The sequence below is a fragment of the Lynx rufus genome, unplaced genomic scaffold (assembly GCF_022079265.1).
Source record: "Lynx rufus isolate CCGP_SWC_20201006 ecotype Redwood Valley unplaced genomic scaffold, mLynRuf1.p SCAF_28, whole genome shotgun sequence".
NCBI classification, from domain to species: domain Eukaryota; kingdom Metazoa; phylum Chordata; class Mammalia; order Carnivora; family Felidae; genus Lynx; species Lynx rufus.
Window position 1 is genome coordinate 6185259 of NW_025814843.1, and position 14260 is coordinate 6199518.

At 48.4% G+C, this 14260-nt stretch overlaps 1 protein-coding gene across 2 annotated transcripts in view; it reads right to left on the bottom strand.

Moving 5' to 3' along the window:
• Positions 1-898: 898 nt before the first annotated feature.
• Positions 899-14260, bottom strand: part of MYOCD (myocardin) — a 55004-nt gene continuing 41642 nt past the window's right edge. The window contains exons 8-12 of one of the 2 annotated variants that reach the window (XM_047090136.1): positions 11959-12843; positions 9870-10013; positions 7026-7154; positions 3718-3775; positions 899-1452 (exon numbers count right to left, since the gene is read on the bottom strand). In XM_047090136.1, the coding sequence (XP_046946092.1) occupies positions 899-1452; positions 3718-3775; positions 7026-7154; positions 9870-10013; positions 11959-12843 (1770 nt within the window). The remainder of the gene's footprint in view (positions 1453-3717; positions 3776-7025; positions 7155-9869; positions 10014-11958; positions 12844-14260) is intronic. The other variant, XM_047090137.1, reaches the window with a different exon arrangement.

Consider the following 14260-nt stretch of genomic DNA (forward strand, 5'->3'; position numbering starts at 1 on the left):
GTCTTTGAAACTAAAGGGGGGTTGTGTTGGGGAATGTTCCATATGGCAGGGGGTTTTGGTTTTTGTTTGCTTTCAGGTTCTTGGCTGTTTTGTGGTGCTTATCACCACAGAGACAGCAGCAGGAATGATTGGACTACTGGTTGAGAAAGAGGGAAATTCTGGGTGGACCAAACATAGGTTCACTGCTATCAGTGACCACATGGTAATCCTGGGTCCAGAATTGGAACCACCCCAATGGGGCAGCTTTGTGGCCAAGAGACACCGAGTTGATTCCACTTCCTTGGGAATGGGTTGGCTCTGTCCCTCTATTCTATCTCCAGCACCCAACTGAAGTCGGGCCTGACTTCTATTTGGAAAGACAGGGAAGGGGGTGCTGAAACACAGCTTCCACCACTGAGTGAATCTTCCAGAAACTTTGATGGTTATGCTATACTCCCTGTACTCCAAAAGAGCTACATTTCCTTTCCACGGTATAAATTCACGAGAAAAGCATACGAAGCGCGATCACGCCCAAACAATGCCTGAGAAAAATTATGGGCTACAAAAACACTGGTGTTTGAAAAGGCAGTGAAAGAATTTTAGGTTTTTTTTTTTTTTTTTTTTGGCATTCTTGATCTCAGAAATCACATATCTGAGTGCACAGCTGAGATCATGAACAGTTACTGCACGTTGGTAAATATTACATTTTACATAGATCTAAAGACTCCTATTTGCTCTCATTGACTGTCACAGAAGTCTCCATCGTGTCTTTTTAATTTTCTCCTTCTCCCCTCCTCCTCCTCCTCCTTCTCCTCGCCTACCTCTTCCTCCTTTTGGATGATAGGAGCGTTTTTGGTTGTGTGATTTTCCCCATGGCATCCCCATGGGTCTGCCTAAGCACCTCTTCATCAGACATTATCTACCACTGCTGTAAATGAAGGTCCATGGGGGAATTCAAATTGAGATCCGTGACGTCCAAGAAATCAATGTTAAAGATGCTGGGGCCGCTGGGGCCCAGGGAGCTGAAGCTTGGTGTAGAACTGGGTGGAGTAAGGTCCAGCCACTCCATGGTTTCCCAAGGAGATTCGGTGAAGCTTAGCCGCAGCCCACTGCTGTCTGCAGAGGAAGGTGAAAACTGAGTCTGCATCGGGGAGAGGGGGCCTGGCAAGATCTCGTGCGCGCTGAAGAGGTCTTCTGCTGCCTTCCCGGAGAATCCATCCATTATCCCGTCAAAAGGAGGCTCTTCGTGCCCGATTTTTAGAAGGGCCACATCGCTCACCTTCCCCAAGGGGCTCTGGGAATTTAATAAGACTTCAAGGTGCTCATCACTGTCGGTACCATAGTGATCGAAGGAGAGTTGGCCTCCTGAAGATGAGGGTTTGGAGAGGGCGGCGTTAGGGCTTCGGGAAGACCCGGCTATTTTGGGGACTTTTTGAAGACATGAATGATCCTCCCTAGCATCAGCTGGCATTTCTGTTGGCAAAACACAATGGGGATTGTTACACTACTACCAATGGAGATGCTACACAGCGGGGATCTTTATTTTTATTAAAAAAATTTTTTTTTCAACGTTTGTTTACTTTTAAGAGACAGAGCATGAGCAGGGGAGGGGCAGAGAGAGAGAGAGAGGGAGACACAGACTCCGAAGCAGGCTCCAGGCTCCGAGCTGTCAGCACAGAGCCTGACACGGGGCTCAAACCCATGAACCGTGAGATCATGACCTGAGCCGAGTTGGATGCTTAATCGACTGTGCCACCCAGATGCCCTGACAGTGTGTGTTTTAGATTTGGAGGTACAAAGTCAAGAGTGGAGTCAAGGGCCATCTCTAGCTTTTTGACCTGTTTTGACCCGTTGGCCCCAAGATAAATACTAAGGAAGGAACAGGTCCTGGTGATTAAGATAATTAACTTATTTTAGGTCACATAGAAGGACTCCATCTTGGTTTTAAGAGCTGGATAGACTTAAAGTACTTTTTATGTTTATTTTTATTTTATTTTTTAGAGAGAACGTATAAACCGGGTGGGGGTGCAGAGGGAGAGAGAGAATCTCAAACAGGCTCCATGATCAACTTGGAGCCTGACACAGGGCTCGATCCCACAATCATGACCTGAGCCAAAATCAAGAGTTGGATGCTCAACCGACTGAGCCACTCAGGTGCCCCTAAAGTACCTTTAAAAAAATTATTTTTTAATGTTTATTCATCCTTGAGAGAGAGAGAGGCAAGCATGAGTGGGGGAGGGGCAGAGAGACAGGGAGACACAGAATCCGAAGCAGGCTCCATGAACCATAAGATCATGACCTAAACCGAAGTCGGATGCTTAACCAACTGAGCCACTCAGGCGCCCCATATATGCTCAATCCCCTTGCCCCATATTCCCTTGGCAAAACTCCACACCTGAATGAATCTTGGTTGCAAGAGAAAAATGACACAACAGAGCTGGCTGGTCTCATTTTAGATTCAAGGTGACCAGCCTACAGCTGGCACTCAATACAGCATAGCAATCCCACTGTGTTTCTCTAGGAAACTCCATTCATTTGTGATTGATTCATGATTGCTCTTCTGTGCTTGAATCTCCCGTGCTCCCCCCCTGCACCCTCACCTTTGTTGACTGGGCCGTACATTTCATTAAAAATATAAGGGTGGGGGTGCCTGGGTGGTTCAATCAATTAAACGTCTGACTCTGGCTCATGGTCTCATGGCTTGTGGGTTCGAGCCCCGTGTCAGGCTCTGTGCTGACAGTGCAGAGCCTGCTTGGGATTCTCTCTTTCCCGCTCTCTCTGCTCTCCCCCAAAATAAATAAATAAAAGAAATATGGGGGGGGGTCTGATAGTCCCTCTTATCTTTCCATCACAAAAGTTATAAAGATACAGACTCCCGTGACCATCTGTTCCTTCTTACTCTTGCTACACACAATGGAGAAACTGCCTGTTCACTCTCCCGTTTTCCATCTCCTTTACCAGACTGCGAGCTCCATAAAGGTAGTCTTTGTCTGGTGCAGCATTGAGCCAGTAAATGCCTGCCTACTCCTTCTCAGGAACTTTATTATTTTTTTATGGTTATTTTGAGAGAGAGAGAGCATGCGTGCATGCATGTGAGAAGGGGAGGGGCAGAGAGAGAAGGAGAAACAGAATTCCAAGAATCCTAAGAATCCACGCTGAGCCTGGAGTCCGATGAGGGGCTCAATCTCATGACCAACCATGAAGTCATGACCTGAACCGAAATCAAGAGTCGGACGCTTAACCAACTGAGCCACCCAGGCGCCCCCATTTTTAAAAGCTAATAAATGAATCACTGCAAAGGAACCCAAAAGAACACGTTGATCATTTTTTTGGTGTTGTTGCAAGCGTGCATGATGTCTGCACCTGAACAGACCATCCAGTGGGAGATCGCTGATTGAATTTCATTTCGAGGACGTGGCACAAAACTTGCTTTATCTGCTCTCTTGTTATAGGGAGACTGGGATTAGAAGGGCCAAGAGAAATGGAGTCACAAGGCAAAACACTTAGGGAAGTAGGGTAAATAGGGTCAAATGATTGGTGAGCAAGTTCTTTGGGCAGGGGGACAAATCATCCATTGTGCCTTCTTTCCCCCACTCCAGCGTGGACGGAGAGCTCCCACGCAGAGATATTCTACCCATCCATGGCTTTTGGTGAGCATCCGACCTTGGTCCTGAGGGTCCACTGTCTAGAGCACATGCAGGTACCGGGCGTTCCAATGGGCAAGACGGGTAGTCTTACCTCCACTTTCAATGAGGACATCCAGGAGATCATCTATCTGCTGACTCCGAGTCACTTGCTGTCGCAAATTAAGCAGAAGAGAACGGAGAGGTTAGAAGGCTGGCTCCCTCTTCTGTGGGAAACCATTAGGAACAGGACTACAGGTTTTTGAACTAGGTTTGGTTAGGGTATTTTTTTCCCCCTCAAATTGTGATAAAAATACACACAACACAAAATTTACCATCTTCATCGTTTTTTCAAGCAGACAGTCCAGTGACATTGCATACCTTACAGTCACTTTATTTATTTATTTATTTATTTATTTATTTATTTATTTATTTCCTTTATTTATTTTTGAGAGAAAGAGACAGAGCATGAGTGGTGGAGGGGCAGAGAGAGAGAGAGAGAGAGAGAGAATCCGAAACAGGCTCCAGGCTCCAAGCTGTCAGCACAGAGCGTGACGCAGGGCTTGAACTCACAAACTGCGAGATCACGACCTGAGCCGAAGTCAGACGCTTAACCAACCAAGCCACCCAGGTGCCTCTACAGTCACGTTATTGTGCCACCTTCACCCCCATCCATCTCTAGAACTTTTCATCTTCCCAAACTGGAACTGTCCCCATTCAGCACGAACTCCCCATTCTCCTCCCCATAGCCCCTGACAACTTCGGTTCTGCTTCCTGTTCCTAGGAATCTCACAACTCTAGATCCCTCTTATAAGTGGATTCACACAGTATATTTCCTTTGGTTACTGGTTTACTTCGCTGAGCATAATGTCCTCTGGGCTCATCCGTGTTGCAATACCTGTCAGAATCCCTTTCCTTGTTAGGCCTGACTAGCATTAATTGTGTGTGTTCACTGCATTTTGGATAACCATTCATCTGTCAGCAGACTTAACGGGATGCTTCCACCATTTGTGAATGAAGCGGCCACGGGCAAGACGGTAACCGACTGTGCGACTGAAGCTCAAGGTTAACTTCAGACAGGAAAAGGACTGAATGAAACAATTGACTACAACAAGAGAAGGGGACAAGAAGGCAGAGTGCTCCCAGCAGCATCCCTCAGAGCGTGTCCGGTCCTTTGAGAGGCCTCCGTTCCAGGAGCGAGGCATCTTAATCCACAGATAGTATACCCATTTTTGGCCACTCTGAAGTGACTTGGATTTGCTTCCTGTTTGGGTGCTGTGGTTGTGGCCCAAGAACGTGGCTCATACTTTCCTAGGGCATCATCACAATAGCTTGTGGAACCCATTGACACATGTAGTGTCCACACCTCTTCCCTATGGTTCATCTGAATGATTCGGTAGAGTCTTGTTGATGGAAGTCCACTTTGCTTGACCATTTTCTTTTCTCTGGAAGCCATAAAGGATCAGTTGGTGCTTACAGATACCAGGGGTAGGAAATGGGGGGAAGAGAGACACATACGTATCCCACTCCCCTGAGAGCCCACTCTGAAACAAACAGAGGCATCAGCAATCAACACGGATGGGAGCCCTGCTCAAAGAATGAATTGTTTGCCAGTCCAGGAGGCATGAGGTGTCCACAGGGTCTGACAGGTAATGTAAAAGAGCCCAATATAGAACAAGAAAGAAGGGACAAAATGCAGGAACCATGCTGTGGTTCAAAGACGCAGCGGATACTTTGTTCCAGGCGACTGTCCTCTGGCAGAAACGTGGCTCTGCCATTGTTACATCCTCTCATTTTTCCGAAGTGAGAAAGCCCACTTTTTGCATAAAATCTCCTGACATTTAAAAATACTCTTGCAGCCAAGTGAGACTCAACTACAAGCCGATTTGGCTCTGTGGGACACCAGCATGTGGCAGCTGACGTAGACTGTCCTTGCTAGGTTGGGCACATACAAAGGGCCATCTGATACTTGAGCCGGGCTCAAACCATTTGAAATGTGAGATCATTTAGTGCTTCTCTCTCTCTCTCTCTCTCTCTCTCTCTCTCTTTTTGGTTTATACTTTTTATTTGGATAATTTCCCAACATAAATGACGGTAGAGTATACCACAGTCATCAATACTTTGCCAAGATCATTGGATTTTGAAACTAAGAAGAAACTCACAAAGTATCAGCCTGGCAACTGCTCTCAAATATTTGAGTAGCTATCCTGTGCCCAGACAATGTAGTCGGTGATACACTCTAGAGAACCCTTACAAAGTAGATAGGGACCCTATTTCACATAAGGGAAGTTGAGAACTTGTCCAACCTTAGTGGCAGTGACAGATGGCTGTTGGCAGTACCAAGTCCAGGCACCTGGTGTTGGTACTAAGCCCAGCCCAGCCTCTTCTCCGTCAGCCTTCTATATACAGTCAAACCTTGGTTTGCGAGCACAATTTGTTCTGGAAACATGCTTGTCATCCAAAGCACTTGTAATATCAAAGCGAATTTCCCCACAAGAAATGATGGAAACTCAGACGATTTGTCCCACAACCCCAAAATATTCATGTAAAAATGGTTACAATACTGTAATATAATACAAAATAATAAAAAGAATATAAAATATAAAGGAAAATAAACAAATTCACCTGCACTTACTTTCAAAACCTTCGTGGCTGGTGTGAGGGAGACGAGAGAGAGGAGGGTTACTGCGTAGGATGACTTTCACTATCACTAACGGAAGTTGACTACAGTACGGTATTAATAAACTCTTGTCTTATACTGTATTTAGTGTAACTGGCCATAAAGCAGCAGAGGAAAGGGTCTCTATCTTCAGGCAGCCTGACCTAGAATGGAGCAAAGCACTCCTAAGCTCACTCTTGGATGGAAAAGCAAAGGACTGTCCATAGGTGCCTCAAAGTGACAAAAAATACATTAATGCCAGTTGTGGGCACCTTCCAAAGTTCTGGAAAATCACTTTCTGCCAAACACTGTGAACTGAGACAAAGCATCCGAGCATGGGAGATGATCACCCACAATCCCGCAGAGAGAGAGAGAGAGACAGATACAGGGAGAGGGAGAGAGAGAGAGAGAGAGAGAGAGAGAGAGAGAGAGAGAGAGAAGAACCATTGGCTCAGTTGTGATCATGTGACATTCAGGGTCACATACTACTCGTATTGCAAGAGATGGCTCGTTTATCAAGTTAAAATTTATTAGCCATGTTTGCTCGTCTTGTGGAACACTCGCACAGCAAGTTACTTGCAATCCAAGGTTTTACTGTACACGCACTACCTTTCTACAAGTAGCATCTAGAAACTCTGCCCATCCTGGTAGGGGGGCACCAATGCACTCAATGTTGGCACCTAAGACTGCCCGAAGTTGAATAATGAGAAACAACGCCCATTTAGGCAACCTGTTTCTCTACAGAGAACAAAACTTGTAGTTACCTGCTTTACTGCATCTTCGTACGATGGAGGCTGTGTTATCTCTGGAACTGCTGATGTTGGCTTGGAAAAAGGAGGGGAAGGAATTGAAAACTTTGGCCCTGTCTTGTCAGAAGAGTGCAGACCAGCCATCTGTGGGAGTAAGACGCAGAAAAAGATAAGTCAACTCAAGGGTCAGAGATGGGACTGCTTCGCGCTTTCAACAATAGCCAAATTAAGGAAAGAGCCTAAATGTCCATCAACTGACGAACGGATAAAGAAGATGTGGTTTCTAAAGTAAATTTTTTTTTTCAACGTTTATTTATTTTTGGGACAGAGAGAGACAGAGCATGAACGGGGGAGGAGCAGAGAGAGAGGGAGACACAGAATCAGAAACAGGCTCCAGGCTCTGAGCCATCAGCCCAGAGCCCGACGCGGGGCTCGAACTCCCGGACCACGAGATCGTGACCTGGCTGAAGTCGGACGCTTAACCGACTGCGCCACCCAGGCGCCCCAAGAAGATGTGGTTTCTATATACAATGGAATATTACTTGGTGATGAGAAAGAATGAAATCCTGCCATTTGCAGCAACGTGGATGGAACTGGAGGGTATTAGGCTGAGTGAAATAAGTCAGTCAGAGGAAGATACTGTGTGTTTTCACTCATGTGTGGAACTTGAGAAACTTAACAGAAGACCATGGGGGAAGGGAAGGAGGGAAAAATAGTTACAGCGAGAGAGGGAGGCAAACCATAAGAGACTCTTAAATACAGAGAACAAACTGAGGGTTGATGGCAGGGGGATGCAGGGGAGAGGGGAGAATAGGTGATGGGCATTGAGGAGGGCACTTGTTGGGATGAGCACTGGCTGTTGAATGTAAGCGATGAATCACAGGAATCTACCCCCTGAATCAAAAGCACACTGTCTACACTGTATGTTAGCCAAGTTGGCAATAAATTCTATTAAGATAACAATAATATGAAAAAAATACAGCTTTTAAACTTCTGAAAAAAAGAAGAAATGGGTCTGCTTCTGTTTTACAAACTCCAAGCTAAATTTTGGGAAAGAATTGATTTGAGTGGAAAAAAAGAGCCAAGGCTTAGAAAACAACCCCAGTGTATTAATAGTACATATGACCGTGGACATATTGCTGGAGACATGATACGATGGGAACCTTGCAGATTCTTCTTTTCCATTTTTTTAAATGTTTATCCATTTTTGAGAGACAGAAAGACAGAGTGTAAGTGGGGAAGGGGCAGAGAGAAAAGGAGACACAGAATCCGAAGCAGGCTCCAGGCTCTGAGCTGTCAGAACAGAGCCCAATGTGGGGCTCGAACCCACAAACTGTGAGATCATGACCTGAGCCTTGATCTTAGTCGGAGGCTTAACTGAGTCACCCAGGAGCCCAACAGATTCTTTTCCCCCTCTAGAGTGAACCACCTTTGGTTAGGAGCAAAGGAAATAAAGTAAGAGTCCAGTCCAACAGGAAGAAGTCACCCAGGAATTCCCAGAGTACTTTACCCCCTCAGGACATTTCATTCCTAACTGGTGCATTTGCAGAGAGGTGGAGACATTGTTGGGGTAGCTCTTCAGGGACCAGCCTTGTGTATTGTGAGCTCCATGTTCTATGGAGTGCCTGGGCCATTTCAGGGTCTCTGTCTCCAAAGGACGCCCTGTCCATACTTGTAGCAGGTAGCACTTCTGTATGGTGGCCATCTTGTTGGCCTCCTTATTACCTCTTCCTTGGTCCTTGGGACTTCCCATACCCTGGTTCTCTCACATCCCTGATTTCCACCTGCTGGTATGTACCACCTCTGCTTTTTTCCACCGAGATACTGCACTGTGATTCGAATTCTCTGCACCTTTCTAGACCTTTCCACAGATCCACATACCTTCCTCTTTCTCAAGCACCGTTTTCCCATGCCTCTATTCCAATCTTCAACTCCATGGAAACTGATTTGTCTGCCATGTTGTTTCACAAACATACCGTGCTCATTTTAGTCCTCATGATTTCTAGAATGACCCCAGGAAATGGCTCCCTGGAACACCCTAATTTATATCTGTACATCCATTTCACTCTCTTCCAAGTGGATTTGTTTTTATCGAAATGTCATTTATGTCTGCCTTTTGTGAAATTTTTATTTTATTATAATTTGTTTTTAATTTTTAAATGTTTATTTTTGAGAGGAGGGGGGAGGGGCAGAGAGAGGGAGACACGGAATCGGAAGCAGGCTCCAGGCTCTGAGCTGTCAGCACAGAGCCTGACACGGGGCTCCAACTCACTGACGGTGAGATCATGACCTGAGCCGAAGTCGGACATTTAACCAACTGAGCCACCCAGGAGCTCCTCTATTATTATTTTTTTAATGTTTTATTAGTTTTGAGAGAGGGGAAAGCATGTGGCAGGGAGGGGCAGAGAGAGAGGGGGACAGAGGATCTGAAGCAGGCTCCATGCTGACAGCAGAGAGCCCAATATGGGGCTTGAACTGACAAACTGTGAGATTATGACCTGAGCCGAAGTTGGAGGCTTAACCAATGGAGTCAACCAGGCACCCCCACCCCAATTTTTTTTAGATATTAAAATTTTTTTTTAATTGAGAGAGGAGAGAGAGAGAGAGAAAATGCACAAGTAGGGAGAAGGGAAAAGAGAGAGAGAGAATCCCAGGCCCCATGCCCAGTGTGGAGCCCGACCTTACAGAGCCTGGGTTCTATCTCACAGTCGTGAGACCATGACCTGAGCGGAAATGAAGAGTTAGATGCTTAACTCACTGAGCCGCCCCGTTTATTTCTGCCTTTGAGCCTCATCATTTGGAGGACGAGGCCACAGAAGAGGGAAGAGGCAAAGTTTAGACCTTTGTCCAGGTGCCTACCTTTTGCTGGACACCTGGGCTTTTGGGACAAGGATTGCCCCCAGCGCCATGATTGCTGTCTGCTTGGGTTCCAGAGAAAGGGGGGTGGAGGCTGGAAGGCTGGGGAGAGAAGCTTGGAGGATGGCCCTCATGTGCCCCTGAGTTCTGAAAGGAAGAAGCAATGCGTTCATTGGTCACCAGCAGCATACTGGACAACATTTGCTGAGACTCCTGGTCCCTGCCCTGCTGTTTTAGCTTTTCAAACCTCCCTTAATCCCACGATCAAGGGCTCAAATCTGGCTTTGTGCGCATCACCTCCTGCTCAAAAACTTTCCATGCCTCCCCTGCATCCACCGTGTAGGGTCTCCGCCCGAAACCAGGTCAGGTACTATTTCTTTCAAAAGCCTGTATTCCAGTAACTGCCACGGACTTCCCTCTGTGTGCCCTGTGCCTGGTATCTCCCTACCTTTTCCTACATGGAATGTTCTTTTCCCATCTTTCCTTTTTCGTTTAAAAAATTTTTTAAAGGTATTCATTCTCAAAAATGATTTTTTGAGAAAGAGAGACACAGAGCGTGAGGGGCAGAGAAAGAGAGAGACACAGAATCCAAAGCAAGCTTCAGGCTCTGAGCTGTCAGCACAGAGCGCAATGCAGGGCTCGAACGCATGGACCGTGAGATCGTGACCTGAGCCAAAGTTGGACGCTTAACCGACTGAGCCACCCAGGCGCCCCCAACTTTCTTTTAAGTCTACGCTTCTCATTGAGTCCAACCCCTTTGCAAAAACCTTCCTGGACCTTTCTAGCCCTTCGTGACCAACCCGCTTCCCCCTGCCTTCCCCAGTGCTTTGTGCAGCATTTAACTGCCATTAGCCCAGATCAGGCATGTTATTCTATATTGTTCTTTATCTTTTTACCATGTAATATCGTGTAACTGTTCATATCCTCAAAGAGTGCTTTGTAAACCGTGGCAAAGAAAGGAAAAGGAATTAGAGCGCATGAGGTCATGGTGAAAATTAACGAGATTACTCAGACGCATGCTTGTTAACACCGGTCACCAGTGTGAGTCTTCTTCCTGTTTCCTTTCTCACCGATTTCAGAACTTTTGATGATGTAAGTTTCTTTCTCAGGTAGACTTCGGTAGACTTCCCCCATAATTCGTTAGCTTCACGGACAAGGAAAGTCTCGGATGATCGCCTTGGTCTAGTCTTTGAACTATTTCCTCCCGTAAGCTGTCTCTACAACTGCGTCTCATTCCGCTTTGGCCACACGGGCCTTCCTTCCGATTCTTGAACATTCCGCGCATTCCCCCACCTCACGGCCCTTAGGCTTGCTGTTTTTCCTTTGCCTGTAACACCTTCACCCCAAATATTCACAAGGCTTTCTCCCTTACCTCCTTCAAAGATTTGCTCGAATGGTCCTGCACCTTTGACTTAAAGTTGCAAATCTGCAAGTGTCCCACCATCCCAGCCTCCTTTTTCTCCACCTGATGCATCCTCTTCTACTATGTTGTATAGTTTACCTGTTTATTTTATTTACTGTCTGTCTTCCCACGAGAGCAGGGATTTTTGTTTGGCTAGTTCAGACCAGAGACAGACCAGAACAGGGGCTGCAACATGCTAGGTGGTCGGTAACTATTTGCCCTATGCAAGCCATTGCGTGCAACGAATAGTAAGGTCTGGTAGCTCCCCCCCTTTGGCTCTCTCGATGAATTGATTTGGCCCCCGCTAAGGCTCTATGCCGAGGAACCCTGACAACGGGGGTTGTGGCAATCTGGCCCACCACCTGCGTTTGTGAATAAAGTTTTATTGGAACACAGCCACATGCACTCACTTGCAGATGTCTGAGTTCACGCCACAAGGGTCCCGTTGAGACCAACATGGCCCAGAGAAGCCAAAACACTCGTTACCTAGCCCTCCGGAAGGCAATTTTGCCAACCTCCATTTCAGAGAAGGGGGTCCGGTCCACCCTGAAGGCTTGGGGACGGTGGCAGAGTCCAGAAGTTGCTTTTGGTCAACCCTTCCCACCGAAACTTGCAAAGTCAGCTTTTTAGCCTTGCCAAGCCACACCCCACTTCCAGAAAGCTGGGTGAACCGGGCCCAGGCGTTCTTACCTGTGCCGCGCATGCCTGGCTGCCCACAGGTGAGGAGACCCTGTGACCCTCTCCTTGCGTGCCCCCCGACGAAGAGGGAAGGAAGTAGTGGCTGTTGGGGGACGGGGGCAAGCTGATGTGCTGGGGGCTTTGGACGGCCCCCAGCGGGGAGTGCTGAGGGGAGCACTGGGGGCTGAGAAATGTGGAGGGGAGGGCGTCGGGGCGGCCCGGGGCCTCGGAGGCGCAGGGAGCAGGGCCCGGTCTCTTCCCAGGTCTCGGCTGGGGCGCAAATGGACAGCTGGGGACGGCGTCCTCCTGCTTGACCGGCACGGCCAGGAAGGGGGGCGGCCTCTCGGGCCCGAGGCCCCTCTTCTGCTTCTGCAGCTGCATTCGCAACTGCTCTACGTGCCGCTGCTCCTGCTGTAGCTTCCAGGTGAGCTCGTTGATCACCTTCTGCTTCTCCACCAGCATCTTGTCCTTCTCCGAGTCCGGCGCGTCCAGCTCGGGGGCCGGGGGGCCCGCGCCCAGGCCGCCCAGTGGGCTCTCCTCGGCGCACGCGGGGGCCGGGGACGGGTGCAGGCAGAGGGACGGGGACGCGTCGTTGAAGGTGTCCGGCAGGGACCCCGCGGCCGACAGGTCGGAGGAGGCGGGCGAGATTGGGGGGCTTGAGCTGGTGCTGCCGAAGTGGTACAAGCCGTTGGGTAAGGCGCTGGCGGGCGGGGAGGGCTGGTAGCCGGGCAGCGCGCTGCTGGGCGTCACGGGGAAGGTGACCGTCGTGATGTCACCGAAGCTGGGCACGGGGGTCCCCGAACAGTCCTGGAAGGGCCGCAGCCGGTCCATGAGCGCCGTCTTGGTCCCAGACACCGGCAGGCCCCGGAGGCGAAGCTGCTGTCTCAACTCGGACACCTGCAGGGAGACCAGGGCGTGGTGAGTGAGCTGTTGAGGGACAGTGACTTATTTATTTTTAATTTCTTATTACATCAGGTTTTGTTTTGAAAAAATTTTTTAACGTTTTATTTATTTTCAAGAGAGACAGAGACAGAATGCGAGCGGGGGAGGCGGAGAGAGAGGGAGACACAGAATCCTAAGCAGGCTGCAGGCTCTGAGCCATCAGCACAGAGCCCGATGCAGGGCTGGAACTCACGAACTGTGAGATCCTGAGCTGAGCCGAAGTCGGAGGCTTAACCTTCGGAGCCACCCAGGCGCCCCTTATTACATTAGCTTTATTTTTTATTTTTATTTTTTTATTATTTTTTTTTAACGTTTATTTATTTTTGAGACAGAGAGAGACAGAGCATGAACGGGGGAGGGGCAGAGAGAGAGGGAGACACAGAATCTGAAACAGGCTCCAGGCTCTGAGCCATCAGCACAGAGCCCGATGCAGGGCTGGAACTCACGAACTGTGAGATCGTGAGCTGAGCCGAAGTCGGAGGCTTAACCTTCGGAACCACCCAGGCGCCCCTTATTACATTAGCTTTATTTTTTTATTTTTTTTAAAAAATTTTTTTTTTCAACGTTTATTTATTTTTGGGACAGAGAGAGACAGAGCATGAACGGGGGAGGGGCAGAGAGAGAGGGAGACACAGAATCTGAAACAGGCTCCAGGCTCTGAGCCATCAGCACAGAGCCCGATGCAGGGCTGGAACTCACGAACTGTGAGATCGTGAGCTGAGCCGAAGTCGGAGGCTTAACCTTCGGAACCACCCAGGCGCCCCTTATTACATTAGCTTTATTTTTTTATTTTTTTTTTTAAATTTTTTTTTTCAACGTTTATTTATTTTTGGGACAGAGAGAGACAGAGGATGAACGGGGGAGGGGCAGAGAGAGAGAGGGAGACACAGAATCGGAAACAGGCTCCAGGCTCCGAGCCATCAGCCCAGAGCCTGACGCGGGGCTCGAACTCACGGACCGCGAGATCGTGACCTGGTTGAAGTCGGACGCCCAACCGACTGAGCCACCCAGGCGCCCCACATTAGCTTTAAATTAGCATCCCAGAATGCTCGAAATGCAGAGCTCACATGAACCATAGGGGTCACCTACTCTATTAGCCTCCAAGCCCCAGCCTGGTCCTTGTCCCCATTTTGTAGATGAGAAAACTGATCTCTGCCTGGGTTTGGCCATCAGCCGGCAACCCATCATCCCAAAGCAGGTGGAGACTCCTGGTCTTCTGCTCCTAGGTGAGTGCACTCTCTCTACCAGGCTCTCTCTGTCCCTAGTGCTCCAACCCGAGCATGTGCCGGAACCACTGGTCCTCAGACGACAGCACAGACACGCCGGCCCCGGCCTTGAGTTTCTGCTTCGGTGGCGCTGGGGTGGGGGTGAA